We start from the raw sequence: 15,782 nt of genomic DNA, 5'->3' as shown, positions 1-15,782 counted from the left end.
ATTTTTCGGTTTTGCCAATGAATACTTTAGTGGTAGGCTTTTGCAGCAATTCCAAAATCTGTCTCCATTTGTTTCAATGAGTACTCAATATTTATTTTGAAAAACCCTTAAAACAAAGTGAATGTAATTCGCTTGCGTTACAAAAATACCTGCCATAGTTACCTTCAAAATAGGCGTATTTCAGGAAATTGGACAACAAACAATGGTCTGCCTCAACTATAAAGGACTATATCTGGTATGACCTGCTCCCTTAGAATCAATGAGGTGTAAAAAATCAACAAGGTATTTACTGAATGAGGATATTTATTGCCTGACTTGATTGTAAACACTGTGGGCTTATGCCAGTATTGGCACAAAGGTGAGAATGGCCGTGTTTATTTTGCTGGTTGGGCACAGTGAACTCTTTATTTTAGAATAAGAACTAAATCCCCCTCTTCCCCTCTCCTCCATCAAGAGAAAATCACCCAAGAGGAATCATTTTTCTTTTGGTAAGCACCAGTCTCAGCTTCCTGTTTCCTTCCTGCTTCCCAGTTCCTGTTTCCTCCCAGTGGTCTCACTTCTGCAAGTTGTGTTGTCCCCTGGGTCTCTCCTAAACCAGAGTTTTTGTGCTTTACAACGATCTCTCACCACCCTTGACTCTGGCACTGCCCCCGGGCCTATTTCTTTCACCAAAGTTCTCTAAAATTACTGATTCCTTTTCCAGCTTCTTCCCATTTTCTCTATTAAAACACTCAGGAGGGCTCCCTCCATGGGGAGAAGAATGAAAGCCAAGCCAAGATGTGCTTATTTAAGATGAAACACAAGGTATGAGTAACTGATAGGTTGGCCCATCCAGGCTACTTTAAATGAGGATATTATTAACTCAAATAAATGCATTTTTTATGGTTGGAAAGTGCTGGAGAAATATAGGAAAGGCATTCCACTGGTACCCTTGCCAGTCTAGGCTGATTTTTTTTTTCCCTTTGCCAACGGAGCTGGAGTTGGCCGATTTCAACAGCTCTCTTGTGAAGCTGTACAACTCCCAACACGGCTCCTGACATAGCAAGACGGGCCTTTAACTTTGGGAATTGGGGTCCAGATGAAAGGATATTTTAGGGTCTAACCTCCATTTCATGTAAGCAGGGCAGTTTCCTACAATGAACAGGAATCGCCTGAAAAAAAATGAGCCTAAAAACAAAGATGGTTTCTTGGCAGGCTTTCCTTTCTTCTTTTCTTTGTTTGTGGTTGTTTGATATATTTTAATCCTTTTTGACTAAGGAGCTTATTTGAAAAACACAAGGATGAATTCTAAACGTTTTGGAGTCAGAATTTTCAGAATGTATTGAGGATGGTATAGAAACACAGAACTTATCATGTTAGACTGCTTCATGTTATAGGCTATTTCTTGAGGGTTCAGCTTTATTGGACTTTTGTGTTAATATGTAATGTTCAGAAATGGTCTCATCTCTAGAAAGGCATCACAAAGCAATTTTCCTTTATTATAAAAAATAGTTAAAACTTGACACCTTTTAAAAAAATATCTTTATTGGAGTATAATTGCTTTACAATGTTGTGTTAGTTTCTGCTGTACAACAAAGTGAATCAGCTATATGTATCCATATATCCCCTCGCTCTTGCATCTCCCTCCCTCCCTCCCTATCCCACCCCTCTAGGTGGTCACAAAGCACCGAGCTGATCTCCCTGTGCTATGCGGCTGCTTCCCACTAGCCATCCATTTTACATTTGGTAGTGTATATATGTCCATGCCACTCTCTCACTTCGTCCCCTCTTCTCCTTCCCCCGCTGTGAAAAATTGATACCTTTATCAATCTTTAAAATCTAGTAACATATTAAAGTGACCCTGATTTAATCACTTGGGTCATTACAACATTTTTTGGTAACTTTTATAACTATCTGCATCCGCAGGCGGACTCTCAACCACTGCGCCACCAGGGAAGCCCCTAGTTAATGCTTTTATAAGACTTTGAAGAAATACATTAAGATACACTGAAAAAATATATTTTTCTTATTTTTTAAAAGTAGATTTTACGACTGTGAAATGGATATAATTTCAGGTATCTGTATCAGATGGCAATTCTTTTGTATTAATGAAAAAGAGAAACACACCTTGAAACAAAAATCATTAGTAATTTAGGAAAGCAATGTATTTTATTTCCCACAGGTTCAGAGGCTAAATTATTAGTAAATATGGTACCTGGATTACCTCTCCTCTTGCACATTTTTAATATTTAGAGGAAAGTTGAAACACTGCTTTCTGTAAATATTTTGAAATGCAGAATAGAGAGTTTACATAAAACTCAATTTGAGGATGTGGAGGAAAAAGGAACCCTTGTATACTGTTGACGGGAATGTAAATTGGTGCATCCACTATGGAAGACAGTATGGCAGTTTCTCAAAAAACTAAAAATAGAACCACCATATGACCCAGAGGTTCCACTCCTGGATATATATCTGAAAAAAATGAAAACACTAATTTGAAAAGATACATCCACCCCAGTGTTCACAGCAGCACTATTTACAATAGCCAAGATATGGAAGCAACCCAAGTGTCCATCAGCTGACAAATGGATAAAGATGAGGTATATAAATACAATAGAGTACTACTCAGCCGTATAAAAGAATGAAATTTTGTCACCTGCAACATCATGGATGGACTTGGAGGGTATTATGCTAAGTGAAATGTCAGAGAAAGACAAACACTGTATGATATCACTTATATGTGGAATCTAAAAAATGAAAACAAACTAGTCAATATAACAAAACAGAAACAGACTTAAATATGTAGAGAACAAACTAGTGGTTACCAGTGGGGGGGGGAGGGGCAAGATAGGGGTAGGGGATTAAGAGGTACAAGCTACTACGTATAAAATAAATAAGTTACAAGGATATATTGTACAGTGCAGAGAATATAGCCAATATTTTATAATAACTACAAATGGAATATAACCTTTAAAAATTGGGAATCTCTATGTTGGACACCTGAAATTTATATAACATTGTACATCAACCATACCTCAATTTATTTATTTATTCATTTATTTATTTTTGGCTGCATTGGGTCTTCGTTGCTGTGCGAAGGCTTTCTCTAGTTGCGGCGAGCAGGGGCTACTCTTCGTTGCGGTGTGCGGGCTTCTTATTGCTGTGGCTTCTCTTGTTGCGGAGCACGGGCTCTAGGCGCATGGGCTTCAGTAGTTGTGGCACGCGGGCTCAGCAGTTGTGCTTCACGGGCTCTAGAGCGCAGGCTCAGTAGTTGTGGTGCACGGGCTTAGTTGCTCTGAGGCATGTGGGATCTTCCTGGACCAGGGCTTGAACTCATGTCCCCTGCATTGGCAGATGGATTCCTAACCACTGCACCACCGGGGAAGTCCTGGTTTTTATGTATTCTAATGATTTAAATTCACATTATCTAGATGAATGAGTGAATAAGTGATTTAATAAATATCCGTACGCTGTTGAAATATTCATAAGCTGTTGAAATCAGCTTTTTATTTTTGGCTTATACGTATACATTATAGAAAATGCAGGGAAGCTTAAAGAAAAAAGTGAAATTTCCTGTAATTTTTCTGTCATATTATTTGGCATCATTTTCTCCATCGCTGAAGGATTTTGAACATAAGCCTGGTAGATTGGAGAAATGATTTATGCATATTACAGCAACAGCAGCAGCAGCAGGGAGGTGGGTTATGAGCAGAGAATCCAGTGAACAGTTTTTTGCAATAGTCCAGATAAAAAATGATGAAGCCCTAAAGTAAGACGGTTGTTCTCTGGGTCCGCATTTGTGAGGTTCTCCCTAAATCAGCCACTCTGTTTAGTCAGCCATACTGCATAGAGACAAAGCAGTATGTTCAAGAAATCACTGAGTATTTGAATAAAAGCTGGCAACTGATTGTGTGTGTGTGTGTGTGTGTTTGTGTGTGTGTGAGATTCGGTGGGAGAACCCTATAATTAGGATCATAATGTCTAAGCTGATTCTCAGATTAACGAAGGCGGAGTACAGAAGAAGGGCTTTGGGGAGAAGGATAATTGTATGTTGAGTTTGATGTGCTTGTAGGATGTCTAGGTAGGGTTGTCTGATAGACAGTATTGTGGGTCTAGACTTGAGAAAGGGGCCTGAGTTCAGAGGTCTCAGTTTCTCTAAGAAGGACAGTCTTTGGGAAGCCAAAGGTAAACCTGGTTCAGGGTGGCCCAGATGGGAGCAAACCCAAAGGTTTCCCTTTGTCACATCGTGCCCAATACTGTAGACTGAGCAGGCTGCTCGGAGCTGGCATCAGTGCATCTTAGCAACACTAATGTTCACTTCCAGGAGTCTTTGGGAGTTACTAATACGTTTTAGTGTTTGAATCCCTATTTCTTCTATTTCTGTGATTCTGCTTTCTGCAGGCCATTTTGATTGATTCAGTCATTCTTTCAACAAGAATTTAGTGAGGGCCTGCTACATTCCAGGCGCTTGGGAAATAACCATACACAAGGTGGACACTCATGGAGATTGTAGTCTAATCTTGGATATGGACATCTAGATGGTTCTCGAAGTAAGCTCACAAGTTAGCTTAGAGAAGGCATGGGTAGGGTGGGGCAGGGGACTGGGGTACGTTCCAGGCAGAGAGGACTGTGTGATGGCTCTGCTGCAAGAAGGAGCATTGCATGGTCAGAGATGCAGTGTGGCTGTACACACAGCAGTGATGGGGGTGGCCCAAGTTGAGGCAGAAGAGTTTTTGGAGGCCATGTTGCTGAGAATAACAGGAAGCATTGAAGAGTTTTAAGTAAGAGCATAGTGGGGTCAGACTTAAAGATCACTCTGGGGGGCTTCCCTGGTGGCGCAGTGGTTGCGCGTCCGCCTGCCGATGCAGGGGAACCGGGTTCGCGCCCCGGTCTGGGAGGATCCCACGTGCCGCGGAGCGGCTGGGCCCGTGGGCCATGGCCGCTGAGCCTGCGCGTCCGGAGCCTGCGCATCCGGAGCCTGTGCTCCGCAACGGGAGAGGCCGCAACACGGGGAGGCCCGCGTACCACAAAAAAAAAAAAAAAAAAAAAAAAAAAATAAGATCACTCTGGATCTTCTTAATGGATCCCGAATGGATTTGCAGGGGTTAAGTGAAGGAGAGGAGAGGAGAGACCAGTTAGGCTGATGCCGTAGCTCAGGTAAGAGATGTCGGAGGCTGAACCAGGAGGCAGGCATCCACAGGGAAGTTGATGGATTTGAGTCACGCGGGATTTAGTGTAATGTCTTCAGGCTTCATCCATATTATAGCATGTATCAGAATTTCATCTTTAAGGCTGAATAATATCCCATTGTATGTATATATCACATTTTGTTTATCCATTCATCTGTAGATGGACATTTGGGTCATTTCCACTTTTTGGCTATTGTGAATAATGCTGCTATGAACATGGGTGTGCTGAGTATTAAAATTTTATGTTTATCTGTCATTTTCAGTAGATGACAGGAGCTATGTTCTATTCATTTCATTTCTGTCTAGCACTTAGTAATGCCTGCTACATTGTAGACTCTCATCATTGACATGTGAGTGAAGGACAATTGATTTACTTTATTTTTATTTAACAAATGCATATAAATTCCCAGACACTCTAAGTGGCTTTAAAAAAATTAACTCATTTAATTTTACTAAACACCCTGTGAGGTATAGGACTACCATTATGCCTGTTTTACAGCTGAGGAAACTGAGGCAGAATTAGTAAGTGGTAGAGCTGAGATTTGAACCCAAACAATCAGGTCTAGGCCTGGACTCTTAGCCACCCTGCTATGTTGCCTCCCTTGCCCAGCTAGCTGGGCTTGCATACATATTCAGGTGAGTGGAAACTATCCATGAGGATTGCTAGTCCGGAATCCAGAAGAGAGGTGCCTCTCATAAACGCTCTCTTATGTCAAAATAGTGAAGGCAGTGTTTTGAGTGCAAAGGTGTTTGGCTAGAAGGAAGATCTGGAGATTTAGGAAAAAACAAAGTCAAAAACAAAAACAAAAAAACCCAAAACATCCAACCAGCCAAACAAATCTAAACCCACTATTCATGTGTTTGAGAACTATGGTAGAGATAGGTAAGCGATCCTTAATGTGGTAGGGCAGTCGGATGATGTTCAGGAACACAGCTGGTAGGGGTATCCCTTCTCTCAAGTAGCACTTTTTCAATAATCTTTCAGGTAATATGTTGGCATTGTGGTTGTGAAGTCAATAATAAAAGTGCATTAGAAGAAGAAGGGTGGAAGCCAGTTCGAGAGCTCGGGAGGGTAGGTAAAGGCTGGCCCAAGTGTTAGATGTTGCTCCCTCACTGGACAGTGCAGCCCCCTTCCCAGTTTTCCCCCCTGAAGTCAGCACCTGAAGTCCTTCATCAGAGTAGAAGGTCAGTCCCTGTTCCTTAACGGGATACCTGCTGTAGCTCCAAGATGTTTTCTGTCTGCTCCAGAGCACAGATACTCTTACCCTTTCCCCTCATCCACTCCCAACCAAGGTGGGGAGGGCTCAGAAGGTGCTCAGGTCCAGCGAGAGAGAGTTGCCGTGTCAGCAGGGCACAGCAGAATCAGGATTGCTGTGGCCCTACATTGATCATCACCCTTTTGTGTCTGGTCCACTGTCATTGCCAATCAGGCTACTTACCTTTAACCATCTCCTGGCCATTGCAAATTTGCCACCGTTCTCTGGAGAATGTTCCATTTCCTTTTCTTTGCTTATGCTGGTGTCAAGCTCTGCACAAGGTCACAATTGCATCTATGTAAGTCTGACTGATGGTTTGGTGATGTTTTCAGGTTCCTCGAGACAAGAGGCTGCTGTCTGTAAGCAAAGCAAGTGACAGCCAAGAAGACCAGGATAAAAGGTATGATAATATATACAGGAATTTGCCTGACTCCCCAAATAACTCTTTTTCTATGTTTTTTGAAAACAATAATATTAAACTATAACTTTTGTTCTTGAGAGGATATGGGAGTCAAGAAGCTTAATGTCTGCTACCTGTTTTTGGAGTCTGGAACAAAACTATCTCTCAGGCAGGAGAGAAAATTGTATCTTTTGGTTTTGCAATTCTGCAAAGGGCCATCAGTATCTTCCAAGGAGGCTGCAAATCCCAAGAGTTAGAGGCGATATACAGGCAAGATAGCGTACTGCTGGCGTGAACTTTTCTGTCCATCCAATGGCTGTATGACTGAGATGAGGCCCTTGAGGGAGTGAGACATGTGAAGATCATCTTTGATAAGGGGGAGAGGAAGGAGGCCAGGCTGATCTCAGTCCAGGGAGGAGCTGGTAGGGAGCCATGGGTGGCAGAGGACACTGTTGGGGTACAGGGGCAGGAAAGATGTTCATACTCCTTTCCTTCAATCCTGAATTAAGAACCAGTTGAAAAACCAGAAACAGACAGATTGAAATTAAAAAGGAAAAAAAATCAATTTTATTTCTGATGAAGCTAATTAGAGAATGTGATTTTGAACCAGCAATTTGTAACATTTCAGTCCTGACTTATATATGGCTATTCATCCAGTCCCAAGCAGGACTTCAGGCCTCCCTGAAGGGACAGGCCACTGATGGCATGGCCGCGGTGACTGGAATGTCCCCTTTCTTTGGCCAAGATGATCCAGACATAAAGAGGGAACCACAAGGGTCTGAACCACCTTGCTCAGCTACTTCTCCCAAACTCACCAGTCAAGTACATCTCTTCCCCTGCAGAGGGACGGAGAAGCCACAGTGCTTTTCTGTTGCGGGTTTTTCCACTTGGAAACGTGAAGCCAGGAGAAATGAAGTCTCCTGCTAAAACACATGTCAGAATCTTTCCTGGCCTTGATAGGAACTGCTTGTGACATTGTGATCTTGTCATACAACTAGCAGTGGGGACCACCCCGCCAATCAGTGCCCTGTGCTGTGTATCACCTCTAAGGCACACCCCCAGCAGAAGATCAAGGCTGTCTGCATCTGATCTGTGATTCCAGAGGGATCTTCTGATGCCCTATGCTGCTCTGGGGCCCTGGGCACTAGTGAGTAGCAGTGATGACAGGGAGAAAGAGGCTGATGCTCTTCAGGTCCTATAACTTTTCCTCCATCCAGCCAGCATTTATTAGGCTAAGCAAGTGCTGTCTCCTAAGTCCTATACCAGGAATCACAGAAAAGTTGGGGGAGGCGTGGGGGGTGGAGGTGGGGAGGGGAACGAATCTAAGATGTGTGCTCTGTATGTATCACAATAGAGAAAAGAGCCCATGTTTTGGTAAAGTATCTTTTAGAACAACATTAAAGACTGACAGCCACTCATTGTATTTTAAAGGCCATTTTTGTGATATCAATGGAGTGCCTTAAAAAAACAACTGGCAGTGAGGTATAGACAAACCACCTTGTATGGACTGATTATGACTTAGACTTCCGGTTGAATGTAATTTGGAAGGATATCATTTGGTCTGCAATGTACTCATGAATTAAGGGGCCATGTGCTGACATGATATCATTACAAATGTTCATATACAGAAGTCGCCACTTTGAAAAGTAATCTCAATGTCACGACCCCAATTTTTTCAAAAGTATATTTCAATGAACCATTCTTAGCCTTGCATTTTTTTCTCACATTATAATGTTTGGTTCAATTTTAAATTCTATTGCAGGTGAGTCAGTATATCTCACAATAATTCTTACTTTGTTCTGATCACCCATTTTTTGGATGACTTCCAGAGTTCTCTGGCATCAGCTTTTAAAGTTGGTGCTATTCTATAGAGGCACAGTTAACTGACACATTATAGGATGGTGCCGAGTCTGTTGTTCCCTCGTCTCATGGTAGTGACGATTCAACTAGATTTGCACAACTCTATTAGTTTGCTTATTTATTTGTTTGTAAGCACACCAAAAATATTTTGACGTGTGTTTCTTGTTTAGAATCCAAGTGTTTTGCATGAATTAAAGACTTGAGAAATTTGGACTGAAGTGGACTCTAACTGTAGAGGAGTTGATTAATTTTGAATATTTTGGCAAAGCCAGGAAGACCGTGCTTGTGCAAAGCCCAGAAGTGCCGAAAGTGGATAATTGCTTTGGTAGCTAATGAACGTAGACCAACCGTCCTACACCCAACTTGCAGGACATTACCCACAAGTATTAGTAGTTACTCCTCCACAGAAGGGTCCCGGATAAAATGAGTTTGAGAAATTCTGGGTTACACTTAAACAAGTGGAGGAACCCTTGGGGGCCTTTACTGTGTTCATGACTGTGACCCACCAGGGTGGTCTTGTTTAGGCAATTTTTTTTTTTTTTTTTTTTTTTTTTTTTGGTGGTACGCGGGCCTCCGTCTGCTGCGGCCTCTCCCGCTGCGGAGCACAGGCTCCGGATGCGCAGGCCCAGCGGCCATGGCCGCGGCATGTGGGATCCTCCCAGACCGGGGCGCGAACCCCGTTCCCCTGCATCGGCAGGCGGACGCGCAACCACCGCGCCACCAGGGAAGCCCAATTTTTTTTTTTTAATACTGATTTTATTATGGTCTCCTTTCTTTGAGGAACATGTATTAACATTCTATGCAGTGTTCTCAACAACAAGGTTTAGGAAATACTGATATAAATGGGTGGTCTGGGTTTTGGCATCATCAGCTTACTGGATTCAGATTGAACATAATTTCTAAATTTTCACTGTGTCTTAGATACAGATTCATTGTATTGATTTAGCCATGAAAGCAGCTTATTACTTAAAACCAGAATGTTTATAGATTCACGATTTTATTCTTTAAAGGATTTGTTTCTAGAATGATTTCTACAGGTCTGTGACTGACTCAGAGAGGTCCAGGTATTTTTCTGTTGGCTTTGTTCCTGTGGAGCCATTCTTTCCTCACCTTCACTTTGAAGTTTTATCTGAAAAATCAAAGCTAAAAATACCGAGTCCTGTTTGAGAGGCAAGCTCAGAGGCGAGTGGATTTCCTTTACAGAGAGGAGCCACGAGAGCTCAATTCTTGGAAGAACCAATTTTATGCAAATATTTCTCTCGATGAGAGATGGCTGTAAGCCCCAGAAAGCACATGCTAGTTTTAAAAAAAACAGACATTGGGAACGTGGCTCCATGCAAAACGTGCATTTTCTCTCTGTGTCATTCAGAATAATCTATAAATAAGTAAGAGGTGGCCTCAAATCTTACTGGCCACAAGGACTTCGCTAGTAAGATCATTTTGCTATCCATAACGCTCTTTTTGTAAGAAGTTTCTCTTTGCTTTTGCTCTCTCCCAGAATTCTGTAGTATAGATGAAAGTATTTTGTCTTATCCTGGCAAGAATTAATCTTCTAAATCCTTTCCTTTCTCTTTGTAGCACGGGAGGTCTGAGATTTGAGAGATCTTGTCTTACGTAAGCCCAGTTACACCACTTCCTTAAGCCCTGAAAGTAATTCAGTGCTAAGGACATCAATGAGCTGATGTTACTTCTCAATTTAGTGAAAATATTCTAATGATGAATTCTCGTTATATTATTTTTCCTGCACGGAGTTTAGCCCGCAGAAGAGTGAAAAATATTCTTCCCATTCTCTTCCTTTAACTTACTGCCCTGCTCCCACCTTTTTAAAAAAAGCTACTTAAAATGTTTCCTTTTGAAAGCTTTCAAACATACCCATAAATAAAGACGATGGTATAATGAACCCCCAGATACCCATCCCATCCTCCAGGTTCAGCACTGATAACTTTCTGTTACACCTACTTAATCTTGACCTTTTCTTTCTTTCTTTCTTTAAAATTTTTATTGCAATAGTATTCAAAATAAGTTCCTGGCTTACTTTATGTCATTTCACCTCTAACAACTTTTGATTTGTATCTCTAAATAAACAAAGACATTTTATTACCTAATCTCAAAATCATTATCACATCTAGGTGAGTTAACAGTACTTCCTTAACGTCAGCTACCTCTCCGTTCATATTCAGTTGTCTCAAAAATCCCACTACCTCACAAGTGCCTTTTTGGTTTTTTAGATCAGGATCCAGACAAGATCTGCTCATCCCTATTTGATTATGTCTTTTAAGTTTCTTAACCTAGAACAAGTCTCCCACTTTTCTTTCTTTTTTCATGCCTCTGACTTATTGAAGAAACCAGGTCAGTAAGATGTGTGACATTCTGGTTTGTATGATTGTTCCTTTTCAATGTTGTTTAAATTATTCTTCCAGCTCTCATATATCCTAAGAACTGGAAGCTAGATGTAAAGGCTTGCTTGATTTAGAGTCAGCTGTTTCTGGGGGCGGGTGGTCAATCGCACTTTCTAGGTGGGGCTCATTGCATGATACCAGGAGGCACATATGGGTAGTTGTCCTCCTTCTAGTGATACAAAGATTCGTTGCATTCCATTGTAAAATTTGCCATCAGCTTTCTCCCGAATGCATTAGCATCCACTGATTCTTGCTTACATCAGTTATTGGGAGTTGCAGATGTTTCTAATTCTGTTCTGTTGCGGGGTGTGGGTTTAAACACACAGAAACTGTCTTGGCACCAGTGGAGCCCAGAGTAGTTTGAGTGGAGGAGAAAACCGAGTGCAGGTCCTAAAGACTGTTCCAGTGAACCTTTCCCTAAATCAAGACCACCTGGAGAATTCAAAACGGGAACAGTATAGCACGAACGTCTCTGAGAGCCCAGCCGTCATCCCCATGGCGGGAATCACAGTGGTGAAGGCCGAAGATTTCACACCGGTTTTCACGGCCCCACCTGTGCACTATCCCCGGGGAGATGGTGAAGAGCAACGCGTGGTTATCTTTGAACAGACTCAGTATGGCGTGCCGTCCGTGGCCAGCCATAGCACCTACCTCAAGGATGATCAGCGCAGCACCCCGGACAGTACTTACAGCGAGAGCTTCAAAGACGGAAACACAGAGGTGAGTCCCCGGCTCTTACATCAGCAGCTGGAACTGAAACCCAAAACCACCTAGCTTGTTTTCTCTGTTTGCTTTTTAAGTGGGATGAGTGAATTCAACTGTGAGTTTAAGGTTTTGTTTGTTTTTTTTTAAAACATGTCTGCATCTCTCTTCATAAACGGGTTTTATTAGACCATTGGCCCAGGTGTGTGGAGGAATATTTCCGTTTTCCTGCCTCTTAGATGACAGATTCCTTGACTGGTTTTAGTCTTTTTTTTTTTTTTTTTTTTTTTTGTGGTACGCGGGCCTCTCACTGTTGTGGCCTCTCCCGTTGCGGAGCGCAGGCTCCGGATACGCATGCTCAGCGGCCATCATGGCTCACGGGCCCAGCCGCTCCGCGGCATGCGGGATCCTCCCGAACCGGGGCACGAACCCGCGTCCCCTGCATCGTTAGGCGGACTCTCAACCACTGCGCCACCAGGGAAGCCCACTGTAGTTGTTTTAGTGCATATGTGATTGTGTCTCATTGTGGTTTAAAATTGCATTTCGCTGGTGTCTTGTGATGTTGAATATTATTCCATGTGTTTGTTTGACCATTCCTATAACTTCTTTTGTGAAATGTCTGTTCAAATAATTTGCCCAATTTTTAAATTGGGTTATTTGTCTTCCTTTTATTAAGTTGTAAGAGATCCCTAAATAGTGTAGCCCTTTATCGGTTATACGTTTTGCAGTTTGATAGCCGCTTTATTTTCTTAACTATGTTGTTCAAACAGCAACAATATTTAATCTTGATGAAGTCCAGTTAATCAATATTTTCCTCTTAGAGTTTATGCTTTTGATATACAGTTTAAGAAGTCTTGGCCTAACCTAATGTCACAAAGATTTTTGTTTTTTTTCTAGACATTTAATAGTTTTACCTCTTACGTGTAGGTTTATGATCCACTTTGAGATAATTTTCATATCTGGTGTTAGAGAAGGATTGAGTCCCATTTTTTTTCCCACATTGATATGCAGCGTTCCAGCACCATTTGTTGAAAAGACAATATTCTTTCTATTTAATTGCCTTGGGATCTTTGTAGAACAACAATCGCTGATGTAATTGTGGATCACCTCTCCAGTTTTTGACTCAGAACATGTAATGCTTTTTTTCTTGTCTTAAGTTCAGGTCAGCTGCTTCCACATTTAGGAGCAGTGCCTTTACATTTGAGTCGATGGTCACTGACATCTCATTTTGCAGTCCACCGGGGTCAATAAGAGACAATGGCGGAAGGAGAAAACTTGTGGTTTCTTATTTATTAAAGAGGAGTGACTGTGGTGGCAGTATACCAAATACTTGCAACCTGATACCCATTTAGTTGCCAATGGGACAAAATTCAGCCACCTGAGGCTGAAATGGTAACCCTAAATAATCATATTTTAAAATAATAAGCATTTGATGAGCACTTACTTTGTGCTGGGTATCATTCTAAGTGATATATACTCATTTAATCCTCACAAAAACCCTATGAGGTACTATTATTGTCATCTGTGTTTTCCAAATGAGGATACCAAGGGACAAAAAGCATAAGAACGCCCATGGTCGCGCCGTAGTAGGTGGCAGAGATGGGACTTGCCACAAGCTGTCGGGCTCCAGGGCCAATGTCCTTAGCCGTTACCTCTACACTCAGAGACACTGTGGGACCTTCCAGTTCTTAGGAGCTCCATAACTGAACATAGTGCCTTGCTTAAATGTGTTTGTTTTTTTCAATGAGGATTCTTTGTCTACGTCATTAGCTATTTCTCATCTTTCATATGCGAGTAAGAGGAACCAAAGGAACCGGCTCTCTGCAGCGTTGGGAGGGCCTCACAGTAGACACGTCACACTAGCAGCCCTTCTTTTCCTGGCCTCTCATTCCTGAGTGCCTGCTGTATTCTCTGAAACTGGGGAATGAGTAAAGTGAGACACAATAAATTCCCTGCCCTTACCAGGCTTCCGTATTTCTTGGGTTCTGGTAGCTTTACATCAAACCTTCAGTGTCCTTGTAATAAAAATATTATCTTAAAGTTTGCTTCTTTAGCTTCCTGTGTGGTGTGGCTTAAAAGAGTCAACCACCTGCTGCTGCTGCTTCTTTTTTTTTTTTTCAAACTGAGCAAGGGATCTCGTAGGGTTTTTGGTATTGTTGAATATTTGATTTGCCCTCAAGCAGTCAGGGGTGCTTCTGTAGAGAAAAGCAAATCATTCCACATAGGAATGTGAGGTGCATACTTTTTCACTAAAGGGTTGCTACTAATGTTTTTCTCACACAGTGCAGAAATATTCCATTAGTCACAGAAGAGTCTGTGGATGTGGTCCAATGTCAACGGAACCATCATGCCATTTGGAGGATGTGTTATGAGTTGTGTTTGTGTTGTAGGTAAAGAGGCTTATGAAAGGACGCAGTTGTATTTGGGGTTTTATTTTGAAGTGGATGAGAAAGCAACTTACCAGAAACTAAATGTGAAAATTATTTCCACCGAGTTTGGTTTAGCTGCTCTCCTAGTCTTGGAAATCAGTGTTTACATTGCATATTATATTTCAATCTGATGTGAGTTTAATGAAATGATCGATCATGATCTTTAGCCATGGCACTGTCAACTGGTTATAAGATCAGGTGAGCTCAGAGTGATTTCACCAAGTAAATTTCACTAAGGAAAATTTGTCTAAAACCTAGCACTTCCTTTAGGCAAACTACTAAAATGTCTACTACTTGTTGAATTAACAAGTTTCATTTACTATTAGAGATGGCTTCTTCTGTGTGTGTGTGTGTGTATAGTGATACCAGGGAAGGGAGCAGTTTGGTTCAACTGAGGCTAGTAGCATTAAAAAGTGCTTTAATGAATTTATTTTAGCTAATTTGATTTATATTTTCTTCTATATCCTCTTCGTAGTAACATTTGGTAAATATTTGTTTATACTGGGTGTTAGGCATTGTGCTAGATGTGGGAGTAGAGGGCAGGAGGTGTGCCTTGGTTTCTGCGCTCTAGAAGGTTACTGTCTATATAGCTGCTATTTATTGAGTACTACTGTGTGCCAGGCACTGTGGCTTACACACTTTATTTCTAATATTTACTATACCACAATTCTTCAAGGAAGGTATTGCTCTTCCCACTTTACAGATGAAAAAACAGAGATTCAGAGAGGTTAGGAACGTGCCAAAGGTCACACAGCTAATAAGCAAGGAGTATAGTTGATAAATATAAAACAGGGTAAAATGTTTTTAGGAAACATGTAAACCTTGAGAGATGCAAGAAAGAGTTTTTATAGAAAAATCATATGTATTGTCATCATAAGAATCAAAGTAGAAGAAAGAATTTGCTATTCTGTACTACAATTTTGTATGTCAGTTAACATAAGTCTAACTGTATGAATGAAGGGACACCAGATCTCAGTGATTTGATACACTAAATGTTTATTTCTTGCTAATAATAATCTTGATAGATGTCTGCAGACCTATCTTTTGATCAGGAATCCAGGTTCCCTCCATCTTGTGACATTACCATCTCTATACGTGGCTTCAGGGTCATCCCAGCTGGGGAAGAGAGACCATGGAGATGGCACACACTGAGGTGTAAATACTTTGACCTGGAAGTAATGCTCTTACCCCTGTTCACATTTCATTGGCTAGAACCAGTCACATGGTCTTAACTAACTGCAAGAGGTTAAGAGAAGTCTAGTTTTCCCATTTAGTCCTCCCATGTGCTCAGGAATGAGAATGATTTATGAGTGAGCACCAGATATCGCTACCATGTATTTCATTATTTAGTCCCTGGTATGTTATTTGTCAAATTAACATAGTTTGCAGAGAATCCTGAAATGAAATCAAAGAATTATTATTTGTTATACCCAACAGACATATGATGGTTATATCCATTGATGTTATATTCATCTGTAGACTGATACTGGAAGTTACCCTGGATCTAAACCCTGTCCAACATGACTAATTTTTAACTGATAGTTCATTTCCCACCACAAACTTAAAGA

General features: G+C 41.4%; 1 protein-coding gene across 1 annotated transcript in view; it reads left to right on the top strand.

Annotated features, from left to right (window-relative positions):
• GRHL2 (grainyhead like transcription factor 2) overlaps window positions 1–15,782 on the top strand; it is a 162,524-nt gene that overhangs the window by 47,015 nt on the left and 99,727 nt on the right. Inside the window, exons 3-4 of the mRNA XM_055091164.1 lie at window positions 6,757–6,824; window positions 11,410–11,803. Coding sequence (XP_054947139.1) covers window positions 6,757–6,824; window positions 11,410–11,803 — 462 coding nt within the window. The remainder of the gene's footprint in view (window positions 1–6,756; window positions 6,825–11,409; window positions 11,804–15,782) is intronic.

This window comes from Physeter macrocephalus, chromosome 15 (assembly GCF_002837175.3).
Source record: "Physeter macrocephalus isolate SW-GA chromosome 15, ASM283717v5, whole genome shotgun sequence".
Lineage (NCBI taxonomy): Eukaryota > Metazoa > Chordata > Mammalia > Artiodactyla > Physeteridae > Physeter > Physeter macrocephalus.
The sequence above is the reverse complement of the archived record's forward strand: the minus strand, read 5'-3'. Positions and strand labels throughout refer to the sequence as shown.